General features: G+C 40.2%; 1 protein-coding gene across 2 annotated transcripts in view; it reads right to left on the reverse strand.

Annotated features, from left to right (window-relative positions):
• Positions 1-22,279, reverse strand: part of EXOC4 (exocyst complex component 4) — an 808,475-nt gene that overhangs the window by 141,304 nt on the left and 644,892 nt on the right. For both annotated transcript variants that reach the window (XM_002751973.5, XM_035255084.3), the window contains one exon: positions 4,626-4,781. In XM_002751973.5, coding sequence (XP_002752019.3) covers positions 4,626-4,781 — 156 coding nt within the window. The remainder of the gene's footprint in view (positions 1-4,625; positions 4,782-22,279) is intronic.

The following is a 22,279-nucleotide window of genomic DNA, read 5'->3' on the forward strand; positions in this document are numbered from 1 at the left end:
ATATACAACAGTATGGATGAATCTTGCTCACATAATGTATAAGAAGCCAGTCACACACACACACACACACGCACACACACACACGCACACGCACACACGCGCACACACACACACGCACACACACACGCACACACGCACACACACACACGCACACACACACGCACACACACACGCACACGCACACGCACACACACACGCACGCACACGCACACGCACACACACACACGCACACACACACGCACACGCACACGCACACGCACACACACACACACACACACACTATATATATATATATAATTGCACGATTCTATTTATTTACAGTCCAAAAACAGATTAAACTAGCCTAGTTGTTACATGTCAGCTAGGGTAACTTTCGAAGAGACAGGCAGTAACTAGAAGGAAGGCCAAGAAGGCCCTTTGTTGCTATGTTCTCTTTCCTATTGCTAATGTTCTATTTCTTGATCTGAGTATTGATTACAAAAGTGAAAAGTGTAAAAATTGGCACAGCGATGACTTTGATATGTGCACATTCTTGTATATTTATTATGCTTCGTTAAAAGTATGTATATATCATAAATAGATATTTAATAAAAAACAAATAGGTAACGTAAGAAGAGGTGAAAACTCTAAGAAAAAATCAAGAGGAAATGTTAGAAATAAACAAACACTGTAAAAAAAAAAAAAAAAGAAGAGCTTGGTGGGCTCTGTAACAGACTGGATATGGCCAAGGAAAGAACTGATGACACTGAAGAAATGTCAATAGGAACTTCCAAAACTAAACCACAAAGAGAAAGAAGAAGAAAACAACAGAATATCTGAGAACTGTGAGATAGTTAAAAACACATAATCTAAGAACTATGAGACAGTTAAAAAAGATGTAAGACCTGCATAATGGAAATATCAGAAGGAGAAGGAAGAGAAAAAGGAACAGAAGAAATATCTGAAGCAATAGTAACTGAAAATTATCCCAAATCAATTACAGATACCAAACCACAGATCCGGGAAGCTCAGAAACAACAAGCAGGATAAACACCACAAATTCTACACTCAGGCTTACCATATTCAAAGTATACAAACTCAAAGACAAAAAAAAATCTTTAAAGAAACCAGAGGGAAAAAAATCCTATAGAGGAACAAGGATAAGAATTGTATCAGATCTGTCTTCAGAAATCATGCAGGCAAGAAGAGAGTGGAGTGAAATATTTAATTGTCAAAAGAAAAACAACCATCAATTTTGATGTTTAATTTATATGTCAGCTTGACTGGGCTAAGAGATGCCCAGATAACTGGTATAACATTTCTGGTGTTCCGTGAGGGAGTTTCTAGAAGATATTAGCATTTTACTCAGTAGACTTAGTAAAGATGATCCTCCCTCACCAACATGGATGGGTATCCCCCAATCCACTGAGGGCCTGAATAGAACAAAAAGGTGGAGGATAGGTAAATTCATTCTCTGTAAGCTGGAGAAGAACATGCATTTCTCTTGTCCTCAGACATTGAAGCTCCTGGTTCTCAAGTCTTCAGACTCCATAACTTATACTAGCTCCACCCTCCACCCCTGTTCTCAGGTCTTTGGACTTGGAATAAATTATACCACTGACTTGCCTTGTTCTCCAGCTGCCAAATGGTGGATGGTAGAACTTCTCGGCCTCATAATTTAATAAGCCAATTCCTATAATCAGTCAATCAATCAATCCATCTATCTATCCATCACTCCATCCTATTGGGTCTGTTTCTCGGCAAAGACTTGACTAATACATCAGTCTAGATTTCTGCACCCAGTGAAATTATCCTTTAAGTGAAGAAAAAATAAACACTTTCTCAGACAAATAGGAACTGAAGGAATTTGCTGCCAGTAGACCTGCCTTGCAATAAACGTTAAAAGAACTTCTTCAGAGAGAAGAAAAATGACACAGATCAGAAATCTAGATCTACACTGAGAAACAAAGACCATTAGGGAAGGAATAAACCAAGGTAAAAATAAACCTTTTCTAATTCTTACTTGTTCGAACAGTGTGTTCATCATAACAACATCACCACCTAGTCAATCATTCTAGCTTATGGATAAATGAAATCAATGACAGCAATGGGATGGGGAGGAGGAATTCGGAATACTCTGTTACAAGGTACCTGCACTGCCTGTGTAGTGGTATAGTGTTACTGACAGCAGACTCAGATTAGTTATAAAGGTAAACTACAAATGCAAGGAGTAAAAAAAGAAGTGTAACTAATGGTAAAAGATGAGAAAAAATGAAATCATACAAAATAATTAAAACAAGAGAAGGCAGAAAAGCACAATCTATAAATAAAAAAACATATGTTGATTAAAACTTCTGCTCTGCAAAAGACATCATAAAGAGAAAGAAAAGGCAAACCACAGGCTGGGAGAAAATCTTTGCAAAATAGTTATCGGATAAAGAATTGCTACTCAAAATATACAAATGACTCTTAAAACTGAAAGAGAAAACCCATAACCTAACTAAAAAGTAGGCAAAAGATCTGAATAAACACCTCATCAAAGACATACAGACAGCAAATAAGCATAAGAAAAGATGTTCATCATCACATGTCCTTAGGAAACTGCAAATTAATACAATAAGACATCACTACACATCCACAAGAATGGCTAAAATCCACAACACTGACAGCATCAAATGTTAGCGAGGACGTGGCGAAACAGGAGCTCTTCTTCCTTGCCGGTAGGAATGTGAAACGATACCACCACTTTGGAATACATTTTGGCAGTTTCTTATACAACTAAACATACATTACCTTATGATCCAAATAAATACCTTTGGTATTTATTTACTCAAATGAGTTAAAACTTACATCCACACAAAAACCTGCACACAAATTATTTATAGAAGCTTTGTTCATAATTGCCAAAACTTGAAAGCAACTAAGATACCCTTTGATAGATGAGTGAAAAAACAAGCTGTGGTACATCTATGAAGTGGAACATAATTCAAATAGAAAAAGAAATGAGCAATAATACCACAAAAAAAACATGGAGGAAACTTAAATGCATGCTGCTAAGCAAAAGAAGTCAGTCTCAAGAGGTAACATACTGTATGATTTCAACTGTGTAACATTCTGCAAAAGATAAAACCATGGAGACAATAAAAAGATCAGTAGTTGCCAGGGCTTCAGGGTGCTGAGGGAGGGAGGGATGAAAAGGAGGAACACAGGGAATTTTTAGGGCAGCAAAATTATTACTCTGCATAATACTGTAATGGTGGATATATTCCTTATACATGTGTCAAAACCCATATATGTGGAACATGAGGAGTAATGTAAACTACAGACTTTAGTCATTAATAATGTATCAGTATTAGCTCATCAATTGAAACAAATATACCACATGAATGCAAGATGTTAAAAACAGAGGAAATGGTTGGGGGAGGCGTAAGGGGATGGCAACTCTTTGTACTTTCTGTTCAAGTTTTTCTGACCCCCCACCAAAAAAAATTGCCCCCCAACCAAAAAAAAGAAAGGTGGGGAGAGAGAGTTTTCGTATATCAATGAACCTAGCTAACAAGTTTGAGATAATGTGAATAATAAGGAATAGAAACATAAACAGCAAGGATTTAGGTTAAATTACACATGTACTTTTGAGTACCATGGTTTTGAGAAAGTTTAACATGATGCTACAGAAAATTTTCAAACTAAAAAGTTGGAAAAAATATGTCACTGTAGTGTATGAACATAGGTTAACTTTGTGAGCAGTAGATTTGTCTACGGTTGCACAATTTGAGAGGGAGAAATGAGAACACAGTTCTGTGATGAATTAAAATGTTGGCATTTCTCTTTTTATTCCTTTCTAGTGTTTGTTTCTTTAAAATGCTGTTATTTTGTTTTTACAACTTATTCATTCACTTAGATAGGCAAAAGAAAATAATACTAAACTTAACTTGGATGTGACAAAGTAATTCTACCCTCATTTTTCTACTTTACAAAGCTCTAAAGTGACAGAGGTAAAAATGTTCACTGTGGCAAGCCAACCATATGGAAATGAGTAGCTTCATCAAATTAGGGCACATTTTCATGGCAAAGTAAATAATTTAAATAGAACAAAGGCAAATGTTGGGTGATAAAGTTAAAAGAAAGACTCTACTTTTGTCAAAACACAGAGCACAGGCACAGAGAATACAATGTATGTACACACAGGCACAGGAAGCATATTTGTATTTTCCATAAAGTCCAACTAAGTTCTATGAACTGAAGAACATGTTAAGAATTATAGTCTGTATGGACAAACTTATCTTACTCTCATGTTTGAAAAGGTATGGCCCACATTGGGGCTATAAACAGCTTTGCTGAATGAATGAATGAATGATATTTTTTCGCTAAGAGGAAAGAAGAATGTATAAATTAAAAGACATTTTAATCCAATTTAGCAATGTTCCAAATTTGACTCACATTAATTTTTTTCCTTCTAAAGTTTTGAGCTCAAGGCACACTTAGATGGGAAATGAGGTGAGGCAGGAGGAAAACAGATTTTACTAAGTTCAACTAATTGCTGCTTGATTTTTAGAACTGGCCAAAATTTCATGTAAGAAAAGATGAGCTAAACAGATGTGTTTCCTTTGCATGTTTAGTGCAACTTAGAAAAATGGACCTTTTACCTGATGAAATCTTCTTCCTCTTCTCTCTTTGGCCTCAGCTGTTTGGGTTGAGCCATATTCATCCAGTTTGGTAGAGATTTCAAGAGTCTGCTGATATCATCGTCTTTTGCCCAGGACGCACTGATGACAAGTTTTTCCTCGGACTGGACAATACCCCTAAACACGGTCGATAGAAAAGAGATGCTGCAGCATGATGTCTGGTATTCAGTTAGCATTTTCAGCTACTTTGCTGCAGAAAAAAGCTATCACACTTATGTCTCTTTTGAACATACTCCATTAACTGAGTTGGAGTCAGTGATACCCATGAATAGCTCACATTACTGGGAAACAGCATTTCTACATTTCATACTTAGTTTCTTAATTGTTGAGTAATCATGATAGTTGATAATACTAATTAGTTCCATTTACCGTAGTTGATCCCTTAGGATAAATAGAAGTGCATGGTATTTTTAGGGGGGAGGAATCTTTTAAGAAAATGTTGAATAAAAAGTGGGATAACCATGTAAAAGAATGCTATTAAGTGACAACATAAGTAGTACCTGAAAGATGACAGAAGTGTTACAAAAGGTTGTACTCTGACTTCTTGGTTTAAACTATCAATTAGTTCTAGTTGAGGGTATTGTTTGAATTATGGACACCCCTCTCTTCACAGCCAATCTACCATCATAAAGAAACCCTCAGCCCCAGATGTCAGGCAGAAAAAGCCTTTGATTACTGCCATCTCCAGCAGGCTCTGACTAGTGACCTAGAGCTGACACACTTTGAGTCTTTTAATAGGACCCATGGGTTAGCTATTAACACTGCTCTTACCGGAATGTTACCTGTAAATGCATCTTAACAATTTCAACTTAATTAAAAAGCTTTTCTTTCTGTTCAACATTTGTCACTATAACTAATTTCAATGATCTAAATATCCTCATTAGCAATACTAGGTGACAGAAATGACATTTATTTATGAAGGGAGTGCCAATTAGCTGGCTACCCCTCTGGAGCTGACCAAGACTCCATGTGATTGTCCCCATCACAGGCAAGAATCTCTTTTGGTACAGGGGTCATTCTGGGGGACACGATGCACTTCCAAATAAACAATATATATGGTATGTATGTATGTATGATACCTCCTTGACCCAACAGACAATTGGGTTGGGTCAACAATTAATGTTTATAGAAAAAATAAGGTGAAGCCTAGGTCAGGTGCAGTGGCTCACACCTATGACTACAGCACTTTGGCAGACTGAGGTGGAGGGATTGCTTGAGGCCAGGAGTTCAGGACTGGCCTGGGCAACATAGATTGACCATCTCTACGAAACAAAAACAAAAGTTGAAGCCTACAAACCTTGACTGACTGACTTAAGTGACAGACTGACTTAAGGTAACATAGTTTCATGTTGTAGGGCAGGGGTCCCCAACCCTTGGGCCACAGACTGGTCCTGGTCCGTGGCCTATTAGGAACAGGGCAGCACAGCAGGAGGTGAGCAGCAGGCCAGTGAGCATGACTACCTGAGACCCACCTCCTGTCAGATCAGCGATGGCATTAGATTCTCATAGGAGCACACACTCTATTGTGAACTGCGCATGCGAGGGATCTAGATTGCAAGCTTCTTGTGAGAATCTAATGTCTGATGATCTGAGGTGAAACAGTTTCATCCTGAAACCATCCCATCCCACTCTGGTGTCTAAAAGGTTGGAAACCACTGTTGTAGGGAGCAATATTACCCTGGTTCGTTTAAAATGAATTCGAATAAATAAGAGATCTATTTATTTGCTCTCTTATTCTTCTAAAGTTTTGAGCTCAAGGCATACTTACATGGGAAATGAGGTTAGGCAGGAGGAAAACAGATTCTAGAATTCTTCTAACTCATTATAAGGAATGTTTTCTTATAGTAACTATGGTCAGAGACACAAAAATTGGTTTACAGAAACTACTTCCCGCCAATCTCTGAAATTACTTTCTTAATGCTATTTTCTATTCCCTCTTTTGCTATTTCCTTGTATCTTTTCTGCAATATTTACGGACTAATCCAGCAATCTAACTTTTACCATCTTATACTTGCATTGCAATCTTATAGCACGGTACCAACTCAGATACGAGATTCTGGTGCAGGTGTACCCTCAATGTTCTCTGGCATTGTTTATACCTGTCTCTGATCAGGTTCCTCTCCCCATTTATATTAGTAGCTATCTCTTTAAAATCATTTGCCTTTTCTGTATGTCTTATTGCTTATCCCCCATATCCTTCCTATCTGACAGAGAAAGGAAGCAACCTAATTACATGCTTTCAAATATTTGACCTCTTAACCCCAACCGAAATATGTTCAAATCTATTTCATCCTCACTCATTTCCAGTAATTCCTCTATGTAGGCTCTTGGGGATCTTTTTTTCCTGACCTATCTCCCCATTTTCCTGTATTTTTAGTCTTTCCACTATGTATTCCCTAATCCTCTGTTATTTTTTAAATGAATGAATGAATTAATTAATTAATCTCTTCCCTACATTTTTCTCTAACAAAGCTGCTCCCTCTCCTTCAAAAGTATTAATCAAAGGAGCCACCTAAACTAACTGACTTCACTGCCTCATCTGTCATTCATGAAATCTCTCTCCAAGGTCTACTTTATGATTTAACCCATCTACTGCTTTTTTGAAAAATTTTCAGTTATTATATTTTTCATTTCTAGATTTTCTATTTGGCTCTCTACAAATCTACTAGCTTTTCCCCTCTAAAATGTCCTGTTCTTGTATCATGGAAACTGGTCTTTTTTTTAATCTCCTCGAATGTTTTAGAAAACAATTTTTAGGTTCCTTTTATGAAGTGGATTTATATTCTTTGGTAGTTCTCATAGATATCAAGCGTCCTATTTGTTGCATCTGCCTTCTTTTCTATTGATGCATTTCCTCATGTGGTCTGCTACTTTGGTCTGGAAGCTCTATTCAATGGGACTTGTCCTCTGCAGGAATCCTGCATTTGCTCTGAATTTTCAAGGTATCACTATTAGGTAGTCTGCATTTGCCTCTCCTGAATCCTATGAGTTCCACTGGTTCCAAATAGGTTTATAATTTTTGTTTCTCTTTTCTTTTCTCTTTTTGACTTAAGGCTTTTTCTCCCTATGCAGGTAGTACAAATTAAGGTTCTTACTTGCACATATCACATAAGCTGTGGGATTCTGATTTCTTTTAGGGACTACTTTTCTACTCCAGGTTGGGTGGCTCCTTCTTAAGTCCCAAGTTTTCTTGGTTCCATTCATGAGTGAACTAAGAAATATGAATGAAAACAGTCCCTTGTGTAACTTCTGCACAGACAGACCTCCCTCCCTGCCTGGAAGATGTCAAAAGACTAGCCTCTATTTGACCTCTGTATGTGGTCCTGAAACCTTTGTAGCCCACTCATCTTCCACATCTTTCTGTGGCTTTTAATTCTTCTTTCATTCATGGCATCTGGAGAATTCTCTTTCATCCTTTTGAGTTTGGTTACATATTTAAAATATGTTTAAAGTTATAATTTTGTTTTTATCCAGAATTTCTATAAGTTAGAAGCAAGAAAAGAGCTTTTTAAATCTATTCACTCCAAACTTTTGACAGGAAATCAAAATCCAGTCTTAAATCAACTGCAATCAGGGTTTTAGAACCATTATTCCACTGAAATTGCTCCACCAACCCATAAGCACTTTTTATTTTATTCTTTGTACTCTTTGACTATTCTAAAGCATCCAAAACTTTTGATCACTCTCTTCTTGAAATATTACTCTTTTGCTTTCCACATCATGTTCTTTACCTACCATCCTAACTTTTCTTAGCCAAACAGATAGCTCTTTTTCTCTGTCCATACTTTAAATGGTGTGTTCCACAGAATTCTGCATTTCCCACTTGGACAGTCTCATCTTCTTGCCCAACTTGAGCCACCTATATTCTGATGACTCTGAAATTATTATCTCTAGGGCAGCCCTCTCTTCTAAGTTTCCTATCTGCATAGCCAAAGGCTTACTGTAGAACTCTACTTGAAAGTTCCATCCACACTTCAACTTATAATGAGTCAAGAGGAACTCAATTACTAACTACTTCTGTCTCTCTCTCCCACTAAGTATCTAATGTTCCCTCTTCATGCCATCCCGTTATTAGAGTCAGGAACGCAGAGTCATCCTACTTACCCAGTCACCACATCTTGCCAATTCCTCCTCCTTAATATCTTAATAAATCTGTCATTTCCTGTCCAGGTTCACTGCTATTAACCTACATTCAAACTCATCATTTTTCACTTGGACTTGGCAATAACCTTGTAACTGGGCTTCTTGCCTACAGCTACAAGACCATCAGTTTGACTCACCACACCAGTCAGAAGAGTCGTTTTTCTAAACTACAAATACAATCATGTTATAACCCTTCTTACAAGTCTTCCGTGACTCCTAATTCCAGGTAAGACGAAGGCTAGACTTAGCAAGCCATGAACACCTATCTTTCTACCTTCACCTCCTGGTATTCCTTTCCTCCGTTGTGTCTGTTCACGATTCCTAGCCAATCCCTTGCCTGTGCTGGTTGAACACACTACCTGTAATGAGTATTCCAAAATTTTCCAAATAGGATCTATTATTTCCTGCTTCTGTGTGTCATCTCGACCTAGAAAGCCTTTTTCTCATCCTCCTTGTTTGCCTCTACTTATCAAGCACTGCCCCAGCTCCTCCCTTGATACATCTGAGTCCTCTTTTTTTGTGCCTCATCACTCCTATACCGGAGGTTGACAACCTTGACTACACATTAGAATCACTTGGGGAAGCTATTTAAAAACCCAGATGCCCAAGTCATAACCAAGCCATAACCAAGACCAAGTAAATCACAATCTCTGGGGTGTGAGATCCAGGCAACTGAATCTTCTGGGGTTTCCCATGTGATTTAAACGGGCACTCAAGGGCCACAACCTTTGCATTTTCCAACCTCCATTTTCACTGGTCCTACTACACTTTTTTTGCAAGCTGGAATCCCATACTGGATGATGAGTTTTCTGAGGGCAAACTTGATTTCTTACTAGTTTTTGTGTCCCCTGTGCCTAGCACAATACCTGGTATTTGGAAGGCATATAAGAACTTAAGTAGAGATAAAAAGAAGCCCTCTTTAATGTCAAAAGTTGAGTTAACTTATTACACTAAAACTATCTTAATGGTTTCCGTTTTCTTCTCTGCACTAAACACCTTCGATGAGCTGTCAAGTCGTTTGGCATTCAACCAAATCACAGATCACTCTGTGCCATGCCCTTCACCTTGCCTCTCTGGATTCAATACAAACCAGGATAATGAATACAGGTGTGTCCCCCTCTGCAAAAACCCAACATAAAATAGTCCTGACTCATAAAACAAATGAACCAAAGAGAGATTATTGACAAGCCTCTCCCTTCTAGGCTACTTATTCCTAGGTGGCCTATTATTGGAAAGTCTCCTCAAAAACTCACTTTTTCTGTGAAGAATTTGTTGACTAAGTCAGCCTACAGTGATCTCTCCCTTTGGAAACAAAACAAACAAAAGCTCTCCTTTTACACTTTTCCATAACTTCCCAGTTAGCACTCTGTCTGATATAATGGGGTGGGCAAACCATGACCTGTGGACCAAACCTACCCATAAGCTGTCTTTGTATGTCCTGTAAGCTAACAATGGCATTGACATTAAAAAAAAAATTTTTTTTAATAAAAAAGCAATAGTTTTCTGACATGTGGAAATTATATAAAATTTCAATTTCACCATTCTTATCTAGAAAGAATCTTGGCTGGGTGGTTCAATTCCTCTTCGATCCACACTGTAGGTCAAATTCCATTCCACAGAGTTAGAAGCCCAAGCCCAACTCATTTTTCCAGCATCTACATCTTTGAGCTCATCCATGCTGGCATACATCTGCCCTCAGCTTCAGGAAAGAGTTGGATCTTTAGGTGTGAAATGGTATCATATATTTTGAGGGGCTAGAATTTTCCATTTTAGCATTAGCTTAAATAAAAAAATTACGTTAGGTTGGATGAAATTAAAGCTACCCACATTATTTACTTACATATTTTTTAAAGAACTGGATTAATTCAGTAAATCAAGATTATGTTGTCTCTACTATGCATGGATCCCATTTTATTAAAGAACGGTTGGCTGGGCACAGTGGCTCACGCCTGTAATCCCAGCACTTTTGGAGGCTGAGGTGGGTGGATCACTAGGTCAAGAGATTGAGACCATCCTGACCAACATGGTGAAACCCCGTTTCTACTAAAAATACAAAAATTAGCTGGGTGTGGTGGCACATGCCTGTAGTCCCAGCTACTTGGGACACTGAGGCAGAAGAATTGCTTGAACCCGGGAGGCAGAGGTTGCAGTGAGCCGAGATCGTGCCACTGCATTCCAGACTGGTATCAAATTGAGACTCTGTCGCAAAAAAAAAAAAAGAAAAGTTATCCAAATTAACTAAAATGCTACTAACATACGGCCCTCAACAATAAATTTATTAGTACATATTGGAGTGAACATCAATCCCAAAAGTAATCCCAAAAATTCTAATTTGAAATATTGACACTGATCAGCAATATACAATTACCCTAAAGAAAATTTTTGACTCAAGTGGCAAGTTTCCACCCTGATTAACTGCATTTACTTGTTTTTGATTTTCTGATAAACCACATCATGTGGGTTACAGAACTCCAGGACATATTCAAATAGCCTCAAAAAAGGAGAGCTACATCTCCAACAATTTTTCCAAAGCAGGAGCAAGGTTAATCATCCCTACCAGAACCATAATCTACTCATTAATTCACAGCTCAATGGGCCACAGACAGAGCCATCTGTGTAACTGTTTGTATCTGTTCCCAGGAGGAAGAGGAAAATAGGTGTACCTTTTGGTACAGGTGATGAGGCTGCCAAGAGAAAGGTCCACCCTCGAGATACGGCTGAGTGAATTTCATTCAGAAAACATCTGCTGGTGTCGCCTGGCTTTGATGTGTATTGCTTCCTCTCTGGAACAGTTGGGAAGTGTGAGTGTGCATGGTCCCTGGACACAGCTGGGGAGCTGAGTCTTTCATTAGGTAAACAACCAGGGGCAGGTGAGGCTAATTGGATTCAACTGTTTGGTGACAGCCAGGGCATGGTGTTTGCTTTCCCAGACTGAATCTTTCAAGATACTTCAAAAACTGGAAGCCAAGTTCAACAAACAAACCCTGGACAAGGCTGGTCCAAATTAAAGTGCCGTCGTCCAAATTTGACTGGGAATGACTGGCCCTGCAGCAGACGAAACTGCAGTGAAATGTCCAGCAACACAAGTGAAAATGACAATTAGGTATGCAAAGATAATAGTATTATGCTGCCAAATAAAACAAACACAGAACCACAACCAAAAAGTCAGTTAAGACGGTACAGGATACATAGGAAAAGAGGAGAGAAACACCGTAACATCTTTGATATCATACTGAACGCAGGTCGGAGAGCTTTATGACAGTGTGTATGTCTACCTGAGAATGACAACTTCTGATAACTCTGGAGAAAGGCCACGGGAAACAGAAACCATCCAAGAGGACCCAGGAAAACAGCTTTGGAGTGACAGTTTACAGAAGGTAACTCTTGGGGATAATTTAGTAACAACCTTTAAATAGACAAGTTCTCATAGGAAGGGTCATAACTGTTTAATATTTAAAAGTTCAAGAAGAAAAAAAATTATACTGTAACACAGGTAGTAGACCAATAATTCATATAAAATCTGTCTCGGCCAGGTGCGGTGGTTCATGCCTGTAATCCCAGCACTTTGGGAGGCCGAGACGGGTGGATCACCTGAGGTCAGGAATTTGAAACCAGGCTGGTTAACGTGGTAAAACCCTATCTCTACTAAAAATACAAAATTAGCTGGGTGTGGTGGTACATGCCTGTGATTCCAGCTACTTGGGAGGCAGGCTGAGGCAGGAGAATTGCTTGAAACTGCGAGGCAGAGGTTGCAGTGAGCTGAGATCACACCATTGTACTCCAGCCTGGGCAACATGAGCAAAACTCTGTCTCAAAAAAAAAATCTGTCTCAATCATCAAATGTTCAGATTTTTCTTATGATAAAGCAAATTTAAATACATCCCGTGTTTGAATATCATTAAGATCTTTATAAACAGATCTTAGATCAGATAACTCCTTATTTAAACCTTGCATGTCTTCCCATTGAGCTGAGAATAAAATTCAAATTCTCTCACCTCAAAATCCTTTATCAATGCTTCTTAATCCTGGCTGCACATGAAAATATCTGGGAAGCATTTAAAAAATATATCAATTTCACAGGCTGAAGTGGGGCTCAGTCTGGATATGTCTTAAGCTCCCATGTGATTCTCATGTCCAGACAGAAATGACCCAAATGATCTGACCCCTGTACCTGTCTAACGTCACTCAGTATTCCTCCTCTAATGCATTCTGCTCACTAGCCTGAATTCAAGCTAGTTCCCATCTTTGGACTTGTTCCTTTCTCTGCTTGGAGTACTCTTCCCCACATTTCCACCAGACTCCTTCTCATCCTTCAGATCTGAGCTAAAACACCACATCCTCCGAGAGGTGTTTCCTGAACCTACTCCTCACTTGAATCTGTTGTTTTTTTCCTAAATCACATCATCCTTATTAGTGAGAAATGTATTTTGTTTATTTCCTTGATTATTATCTAGCTCCCTCCATTAAGGTCAAATACATGAAAACAAGGACCTTACCTAGTCAATTCACTTCTTCACCCTTAGCCCTAGATTAACGCTGGCTCCTGCAAGTGCTCCATAAGTACTGCCGAATGAGTAACAGACTGGAGAAATGAATGACGCGACTGGAGCACAGAACACCAGGAAAAGAACAAATGACATAAATATATCTTTCTTGTGCCCTTTTATTACTGAATATCAACAATATCATCAATGAATTAATTTAAAAGTAAATAATACGAAACAGCATCAACTGCAGCAACGACAAATCATCGTATAGGCTGACTAGCCTTTACCATGAGCTGTGCATTCTTCTGAGCATTTGGCATATACTAACTTTTAATCCTCATAAGCACTCTGTGTGGTAGGTACTATTATTACTTCCATTTGATAAGCGAAATACAGAGGCACAGAAGGCTGGGAACTTGATGGTGGTCAGCCAACTAGCAAGGCAGAACCTAAACGGAATCCAGACCCACTGTTCTGTAGTCTGTTTTCCTAATGATTACACTGTCTCTCTAAACCATTTGAAATCTTTTTCAGGTTTCCTATTTCCCCTTCAATTCCATTGCCTTTCCTTAGAGCTATAAAGTGAGATGAAGTTAGTGCCTTTCACACTTGCACTACCATTTTACGCTTTGTGGCGTTTGCCACTTTATTAACTTTTCGGAACTTCTGTTTCCTCATCTGAAAGGCAGGGAGAATCTAATTTAACAGAATTGTTGCAACTGACTAGATAAGGTATGACTCTGAAGCCCCTTGCACAGAGACTATGTATTAATACTTTACTGAGTATTTATTTTCATTTTCGTCTAAGTCCTGATTACTTTGTGTTAAGTTTACTGCAACAGACTCCTATCTGATTATGGTAGAGCGAGTTGGGTAGGAGAAATGAGGACTGGTTGCTTGCTAAAGAATTTGTAGGACACCTGGTTAAGTGGGCAGCATCCGTATTTGGCCAGAAGGATGAGTGAAGGAAGTTCTTCCTTTTGATCAAAAACAAGAACGACCTCTATAGAGACCCCGTGAAAGACACTGGAGACAAGTGTGTAGAAAATGACATAATAACTTACTTCTGGAAGCTAAGCTTTCTTAAAAGTTCAGACCAGTGATCTCTCTCTCTCTCTCCCTCCCTCCCTCCCTCCCTCCCTCCCTCCCTCCCTCCCTCTCTCTCTCCCTTATCCTTCCCTTCCCACTCCCCTCCACTTTTCTTTTCTTCCTTCTCCTTACCCCAGTCTCACTCTGTCACCCAGGCTGGAGTGCAGTGGCATGATCTTGGCTCACTGCAACCTCTGCCTCCCTGCAACCTCTGCCTCCCAGGTTCAAGTGATTCTCCTGCCTCAGTGGCATGATCTCAGTTCAGAACTGAGCTCAAACACCATAGCCTCCTGCCTCAGTCTCCTGAGTTGCTGAGATTACAGGCACCTGCCACCATGCCCAGCTAATTTTTGTATTTTTAGTAGAGACAGGGTTTTACCATGTTGGCCAGGCTGGTCTTGAACTCCTGACCTAAGGTGATCTACCCACCTCGGCCTCCCAAAGTGCTGGGACTATAGGCATGAGCCACTGTGCTTGGCCCAGACCAGTGATTTCTAATCAGTAACACATGAGAATCACTTTGAGGATATTTTTAAACTATACTTGCCTAGGTCTGACTCTCAGTGGGCCTAGTATGGAAAACCCAGGATTTGTGTTTTGAAATTTCACCAAATAACGCTGATGAGTAGCTATAATTGAAAAACACTGTTTTTTGTTTTTGTATTTTTTTTGAAAAAAGTTAAACCAATAACTAATGAAATGATATATTTCAAAGTCTAAATTACAATACGATGGAATAAATACCAGCATAAAGTTATGCATAATAAATTTCAGGAGCATATAATAAAAGCTCACTTGCTGAATGGCCTCTATGAAATGGATACTATATATATTTTATAATTTTTTTTGTACTTTTTTTATTGCATTTTAGGTTTTCGTGTACATATGAAGAACATGCAAGATTGTTGCATAGGTACACACATGGCAGTGTGATTTGCTGCCTTCCTCCCCATCACCTATATCTGGCATTTCTCCCCATGCTCTCTCTCCCCAACTCCCCATCCCCCACTGTCCCTCCCCTATTTCCCCCTGACAGACCCCAGTGTGTGATGCTCCCCTCCCTGTGTCCATGTGTTCTCATTGTTCGACACCCACCTATGAGTGAGAACATGCGGTGTTTAATTTTCTGTTCTTGTGTCAGTTTGCTGAGAATGATGGTTTCCAGGTTCATCCATGTCCCTAAAAAGGACACGAACTCATTGTTTTTGATGGCTGCAAATAGAGACAATTTGACTTCCTCCTTTCCTATTTGAATACCCTTTATTTCTTTTTCTTGCCTGATTGCTCTGGCTAGAACTTCTGGTACTATATTGAATAGGAGTGGTGAGAGAGGGCATCCTTGTCTAGTGCCGGATTTCAAAGGGAATGCTTCCAGTTTTGCCCATTCAGTATGATACTGGCTGTGGGTTTGTCGTAAATAGCTTCTATTATTTTGAGATACGTTCTGTCAATACCTAGTTTATTGAGGGTTTTTAGCATAAAGGGGTGCTGAATTTTGTCAAAGGCCTTCTCTGCAACAATTGAGATAATCATGTGGTTTTTGTCTTTGGTTCTGTTTATGTGGTGAATTACGTTTATAGACCTGTGTATGTTGAACCAGTCTTGCATCCCCAGGATGAAGCCTACTTGAAGGTGATGGATAACTTTTTCACGTGCTCTTGAAATTGATTTGCCAGTGTTTTATTGAAGATTTTTACATCTATGTTCATATGGATATTGGCCTAAGGTTTTCTTTTTTGGTTGAGTCTCTGCTGGGTTTTGGTATCAGGATGATACTTATTTAATGTTTAGTAGAAATGAATATATATTAGAGTTAGGAGACAACATAGCTTCAAAAGACAGATCATAAGCTGGAGCTTGCAGAGGGTGTATGCCCTTGGCTGTTCTGAGGTTCAAAGTTAAGTTAGGTTGGCAAAAGCTCCAAGGCCCACTCAAGGAGAGTCTCGCTCCTACAGGACCCTGGCCTCTGGCTATACAGGAAACTCGAAGAGCTTCTGAAGCCACCAGAGCCCCTAGTGTCTAGTCTCTGCTATTTAGCACAGTGGGGCCAGTGAGATGGTAAAACACCATTTTGATCATGTCATCCTCCTTATCAAAACCTATGACAGCACACTTTAACCTAATACAGGAAATTTTCAAAAATCCCCTTGCCTGCCCATTTCTACCCAACCACACTGTCCACTCTAGATGCTGTGATTTCTCAACCTTTCTCCCATGCACCATGGTCATCCATGCTGCCCCACTGCTTGCTCGTCCTGATCATCAGTCTGGTAGAAATTTCCTCCTTCATTCAACAAGTACACCAAGGGTCAACAAGGTACCTAGCCCGGTGCCAGCTCCGATATCTGCCATCAGTGATTGAAAGTTTATCCTCCTCTCACTCGTTCTTCAGGTCCTACATGAGTTCTGGTTCCTTTATGATGTAGGGAAAGGGGTTCCCTGAGGATGCTTCCACCTCTCCTAGAAAGTAACATGCTTGTGTCTTCTATCAACTGAGTCTCTAACACTAGAGAAGAGGTTTTATTTGTATTCTCTGCCAGGCCCAACACAAGGCAGGGAGCCCCCTTATCCCCCACCTCTGAGGAAAAACATTGATTAATGAACTGATGCTAAATTGGAACAGACAGAAAGTTCTGAAAACTGTGATTACCAATCTTGACATTATTATTTTGGGACACATGAGCTACTGGACAGAGGACAGTCAAGGGGATGGAAGCACTCAGCTTGGAAGGAGGAGACTCATGGGCCAAGTGACTGATTGCTAAGGTGGCACAGTACAGAATTCACAGCTGAGTTTCCCTTTAAGCCCCGAGGGGTGTGGATAATTAGGGAAAAGACTTCCAGTCCTAATTTCCCTTTTCAGGAAACCCCTTTCTCCAAGGCATGTAACCTGAAATCATTGCCTGATTCACAGGCTTTCTCTCCAGAGTGAGGTACTCCTAGCAAGGGGATATGTTTTTGACTTTTCCTCAGATCTCTAAGCTCCCAGGAGCTGCTCAGGTTCTCATGGGAAGCTTGGAAAACAAGCCAACCCTCAGCAGAGGGCATTGTGAGCTTCTAGATTTGATTTCTCTGAAGAATATCTGCTGAGGATCACATGGGAGAAAATCAGATTGCAATGTTTTCCTGCTCCCTTCCTCCTTCCCCAGTGTTATACCATTTTGGATCATTTGAATTGTATATGGCTTTCTATTTAAGTCAGTCATTTGCTGGCAGCAAAACTAGAACATTTCCTGTTTTTCCCCTCACTGTAATCAGGCTTTGGCCGTCCAAATTAGGACTGCCCTAATTACTCCTCAGCAGGTGCCAATCTGGGGGAGGGCAACAAATGGGAAGAGAGGAAGTAAGGACACTTTGCATCTTCAGAGTCATACAATAAGAAAACACTTTCTCCAGAAACCTGAAGACGCTGATTAACCAGCAGGCAACTGCACCGTGGGGGCATGTGTTGTGCCTGAGTGTGCACTGTTGTACAACAACCATAAAGATGATTTTCTATTTATTCCCTTGCAAAGCCTCACAGATGCTTTTCCCGATCCTGAGAAAAATTTCACCTAGGTCTGTCATTCAGCAACCATGGTGGATCCCTCCCCGATAATGCCCGGTGATCTGACAGTGGGCACCAACAGGTGGACACCATTTCAGAGACTGTGGCTCAGAGAGATGCCAAAGCAGTGGAGTTTCTTAGGGGAAGGAATCAAAATGCCCTTGACGACCACACCATGACAAAACCCAAAAGCAATGGCCATGTTCCAGAAGCAGTAGTCAAAGGAAGATAGAGTTTTGCTGTTTGCACAAAATGGTAAAATATAAATGTCGGAGAAATAACTCAATTCCTATAGGACGAACAGACAGTGTGAGCAAAACTATCCGTGTTCCTGCCTAAAACCAATCCCTCAGTTGCGTACCCCTGCTCCCCCACTACCTCTCTGGCCAAAAACATAATTTCAGGGATTTTCCCCTTTCTACAACACCAAATCTCCCTTCTTCCCAAATCCTTTTCTTCAAATACAATTATGTGCTTGTTTCTTCTATTTTTAAAAAAACACATACAACAAAAAACCTTCCTGTGACCTCACTTCTCCAGCCACTATGCCACTTCTCTGTTCCCCTTTGCAGCAAAACTCAGTGTAAAGGTTTTGCCTATCTTTATAATTCCTCTACTCCCAGTTTCTTTTTTAAGGCCACTCCAGTCCAATTTTAATCCCTGCTACTCCACAGAAACAGCTCTTGTGATGGTCACCAACGACCTCCGCATTGCGACATTTATCACTCAATCCATGCTGAGTTCTAAAGCTGGCAACACTACACTACAGTTTCTAGATTTCCTTCCTACTCCACTGGCTGCTGCTTGTCTATGTCCTTTGGTGGTTTCTCCTCATCTTGCAAACTTCATAAAGTCCATGGTCCTCTTCTCTGACATGACTATACTCCCTCCTGTGAAGATTTCATCTAGTCCTATAGTTTTAAATCCCATTTAGCTATACTATTTATGTGACAATAGCTGGCAAATACCTATCTCCAGGCCAGACCTCTCTTGTTTTGATGCATATGTCCAACTCCCCCCTCCACGTGGCTAACAGACACTCCAAATTTAAGCCCTGATCTGCTTGCCCAGACCTGCAGCATCCTCCATCACAATAGCTGGCAACTCTTATCTTTTCACTGCTCAAATAAAAAAAAATCCTGAGTTATTTTTGATACCTTTCTTTCTCTCCCACCCTATCTTCAATCTGGCAGGAAATTCAGCTGGCTGCTCCTTCAAATATTCAGAGTTCACCCAGTCCCCCCATCTCTGCTGCTACCAACAGTGCAGTCTTTGTTTCTCACCCGGATTACCACTCTAGCCTTTAGTTGGTCTCACTCACTGCTTCCATCCTTGTCTCCCTAAAGCCTATTTTCAATACTTAAAATGTAAGATCATGCTGCTCCTAGGTACAATCCTTGCAACAGCTCCCCATTTCACCTGGAGTAGAACTCAGCATCCCTAGAGTAGCCTACCAGGCCCTCCATGGTCTGCTCTCTGTTCCCTCTTGGCCACCCTCCAATACCCTCCCTCCTCTGGCTCTCTTTACTCCACCCATGCTCATCTCCCTGCTGTTCCTTAAAAGTGTCCCAGAAAGTCCCGCCTCCTGGCCTTTGCCCTATGCCAGCACACTCTTCCCAGATGGCTTGTCAAACTGTTTCAACTCCTTGGAGCCTTTCCTCTAAGCTCAAGTCAACAGAGCCTCCCTGGGCACCCTATTTAAAACTGCAAACTCCTCCCCCCACACTCTGAGTCTATCCAGCTTTCTCCATTTGTTTCCTCCACAGTACCTATTATCTTCTAAAATTCTTTATGCTTCTGTATTACGTTCATTTATTGTCCATCTCCCCTCTCCCATCCATAACAGAACATAAACCCCATGAAAGCAGATATTTAATCTGTTTAGTTCACTATTACATCTACAAACTCGTGTACAAGCACTCAGTGAACACTTGTTGAATATATGCAATTCTAGAAACCAAGTGAATGAACTGTTTGAAGGATGCAGTGATCTCCTGTTTTTGTTAATGGTTATTAAGATCAAAGAAATTCCTGAAAGGTTTAATCAATTTAGGTAAGGATCTCGTAGTACCGAAATAATTCAAAGCATGGAGTCACAGAACCACTGCTGATCATTTTGAAGCTATCCTGACAGACAGGAAAAAATACCTGGGAGTAAATCCCAGATGTTCATAAAAGAAAAGGAACATAAATTACAGAAATGAGGTGAATTTGGAATTAAAGGCAAAATTCTGAACAGATAATTAAAAGGTAGTTCATGAATAATTAGAAAGTAGTCCTCACTGGAAGCTAGGAGGATCTCACAAAGAATAGGTCATTTGACTTTCCTTTTCTGACTTGGGGCAGGTAGATTTGGCTCTTGGTTGCCTTGACCTTGTTTCTAAAGGTCATCTGAAAGCTGCCCAAGAAGAGAGCTCTTAAGGAATGGTTCAGTTAGGAGAAGTGGATTCTAAGAGTAAAGGGAAGGGAGGATTCCTGAACAAAATATCTAGTATTGCCCATAATAGGCTTGTCCATGCCCGTCTTGGGTGGACATGAAGAAGGGTTGGTTGCATTAAAAGAATCAGGCTGGGAAGACACCAGCAAGAAATCTGATAAAGTCTTTTATAGGACAGATGATGAAATACGTGGAATACTGTTATGGAAACTGGTGAAGGCAAAAATGATTGATACTTTTTGAGCCAATGCTTTGAGAAAAGGACTATTACTACCCTTTTGCAATGAGGAAATCAAGGCATAGAGGCTGAGTAGCTTTTCAGGGTCATATAAGAAGTAGATAGAAAAGCTGACATTTAAACTTTAGCTGTAGGGCCTGTTATTGAGCTAAAGCCCAGGTTCCTAGTTAGAAAAACATATAAACTCCTGAAGCAAGAAGTAATAAACAGATGTCAACCTAAAAAAAAGTGTCAGGAGGTACAGCTCCAAAATTCTCAACTTAGTCCGATGCTGTTGGACATTTTTTCAATGACATGCATTAAAAAAAAAGATTGCTTATGTAATCAAGGAAGCTAAGAAATAGCTAAGATTTTTTGATGATGGAATGAGGATTCAAAAATATCTCAATAGGCTGAAATGGTGAGTTGAAAATAACATTAAATTTTCCCAGGCATGGTGGCTCACACCTGTAATACCATCACTTTGGAAGGCCGAGGCAGGTGGATCACCTGAGATCAGGAGTTCAAGACCAGCCTGGCCAACATGGTGAAACCCCGTCTCTATTAAAACTACAAAAATTAGCTGGACATGGTGGCAGGCACCTGTAATCCCAGCTACTCGGGAGCTGAGGCAGGAGAACTGCCTAAACCTGGGAGGCAGAGGCTGTAGTGAGCTGCGATTGTGCTACTGCACTTCAGCCTGGGCAACAGAGCAAGACTATCTCAGAAACAAATAAACATACAATCATTAAATTTAATGGGTAAATGTGAGAGCCTGAATTTATGTTTTACAAAAATCATCACAAATACAGCATAGAAAAGATAATACTAATTTCAATCAGTTTTTCTTCTTCTATAGCCAATCAGTTGCTAAGTCGTATCAAGTTTGCCTCTTTAGTATCTCTTAATCTGTCCTCTCCATTTTCCTTGCCTGTCCTCTAATTCAAGCGCTTAATGTCTCTCTCCCTTCTATCTCTATACTCTTGCTTTTCAAATCCATCTTATGCAAAACTCGGAAAACTTTCCCTACAGCACGGGTCTCCATGTGGCACTCCATGCTTACATACCCTCAGTGGCTCCTCGCTACCTAATTGAAAAAGGGAAAGTTCCTTGAGTCTGACAGTCGTGATCCTCCAGTCTGACCCAGGCCTTCCTTTCCACCTCCCAGACACTTATCACGTGTTCTTGCTCTGGCTTCCTCCTTCCCCTCCACAAGCCTCTGTCTAAATCCTCCTCATTCTTCACCAAGCCTAGTTCATATCCTTCACCAAGCCTTCCCTGTCCTCCTTTGTAATTTCTTCCTCCTGCAACAAGGCATTTTTACGGGATATTTTCTGCCATGAGTTATCTTGCCATATTTTCTGTCATGAGTTAATGCTGCGGATATACACTTTCTATTTCTTTGTCCCATATTTCCCTTTCTATCCTTCACCAAGAATATGAGCACATGAAAGGTAGAATTTTGACCGATTAATTTCTTTATCCCCACATACCCACACAGCATCTTGGTAAATGCCCAGTAAATATCTGACAAACACAATGACAGTACACACTAAGAAGCACTGTGTCCAGCACTGGGTCCTGAACAAGGAAAGCGATGGTGCTGTTCAACACCCAGAGTGCATCTGGGCACTTGGGGAGGCCAAAGTGGGAGGATCACTTGAGGCCAGGAATTTGAATTCGAGACCAGCTTAG

Source organism: Callithrix jacchus, chromosome 11 (genome assembly GCF_049354715.1).
Source record: "Callithrix jacchus isolate 240 chromosome 11, calJac240_pri, whole genome shotgun sequence".
Classification (NCBI taxonomy): domain Eukaryota; kingdom Metazoa; phylum Chordata; class Mammalia; order Primates; family Cebidae; genus Callithrix; species Callithrix jacchus.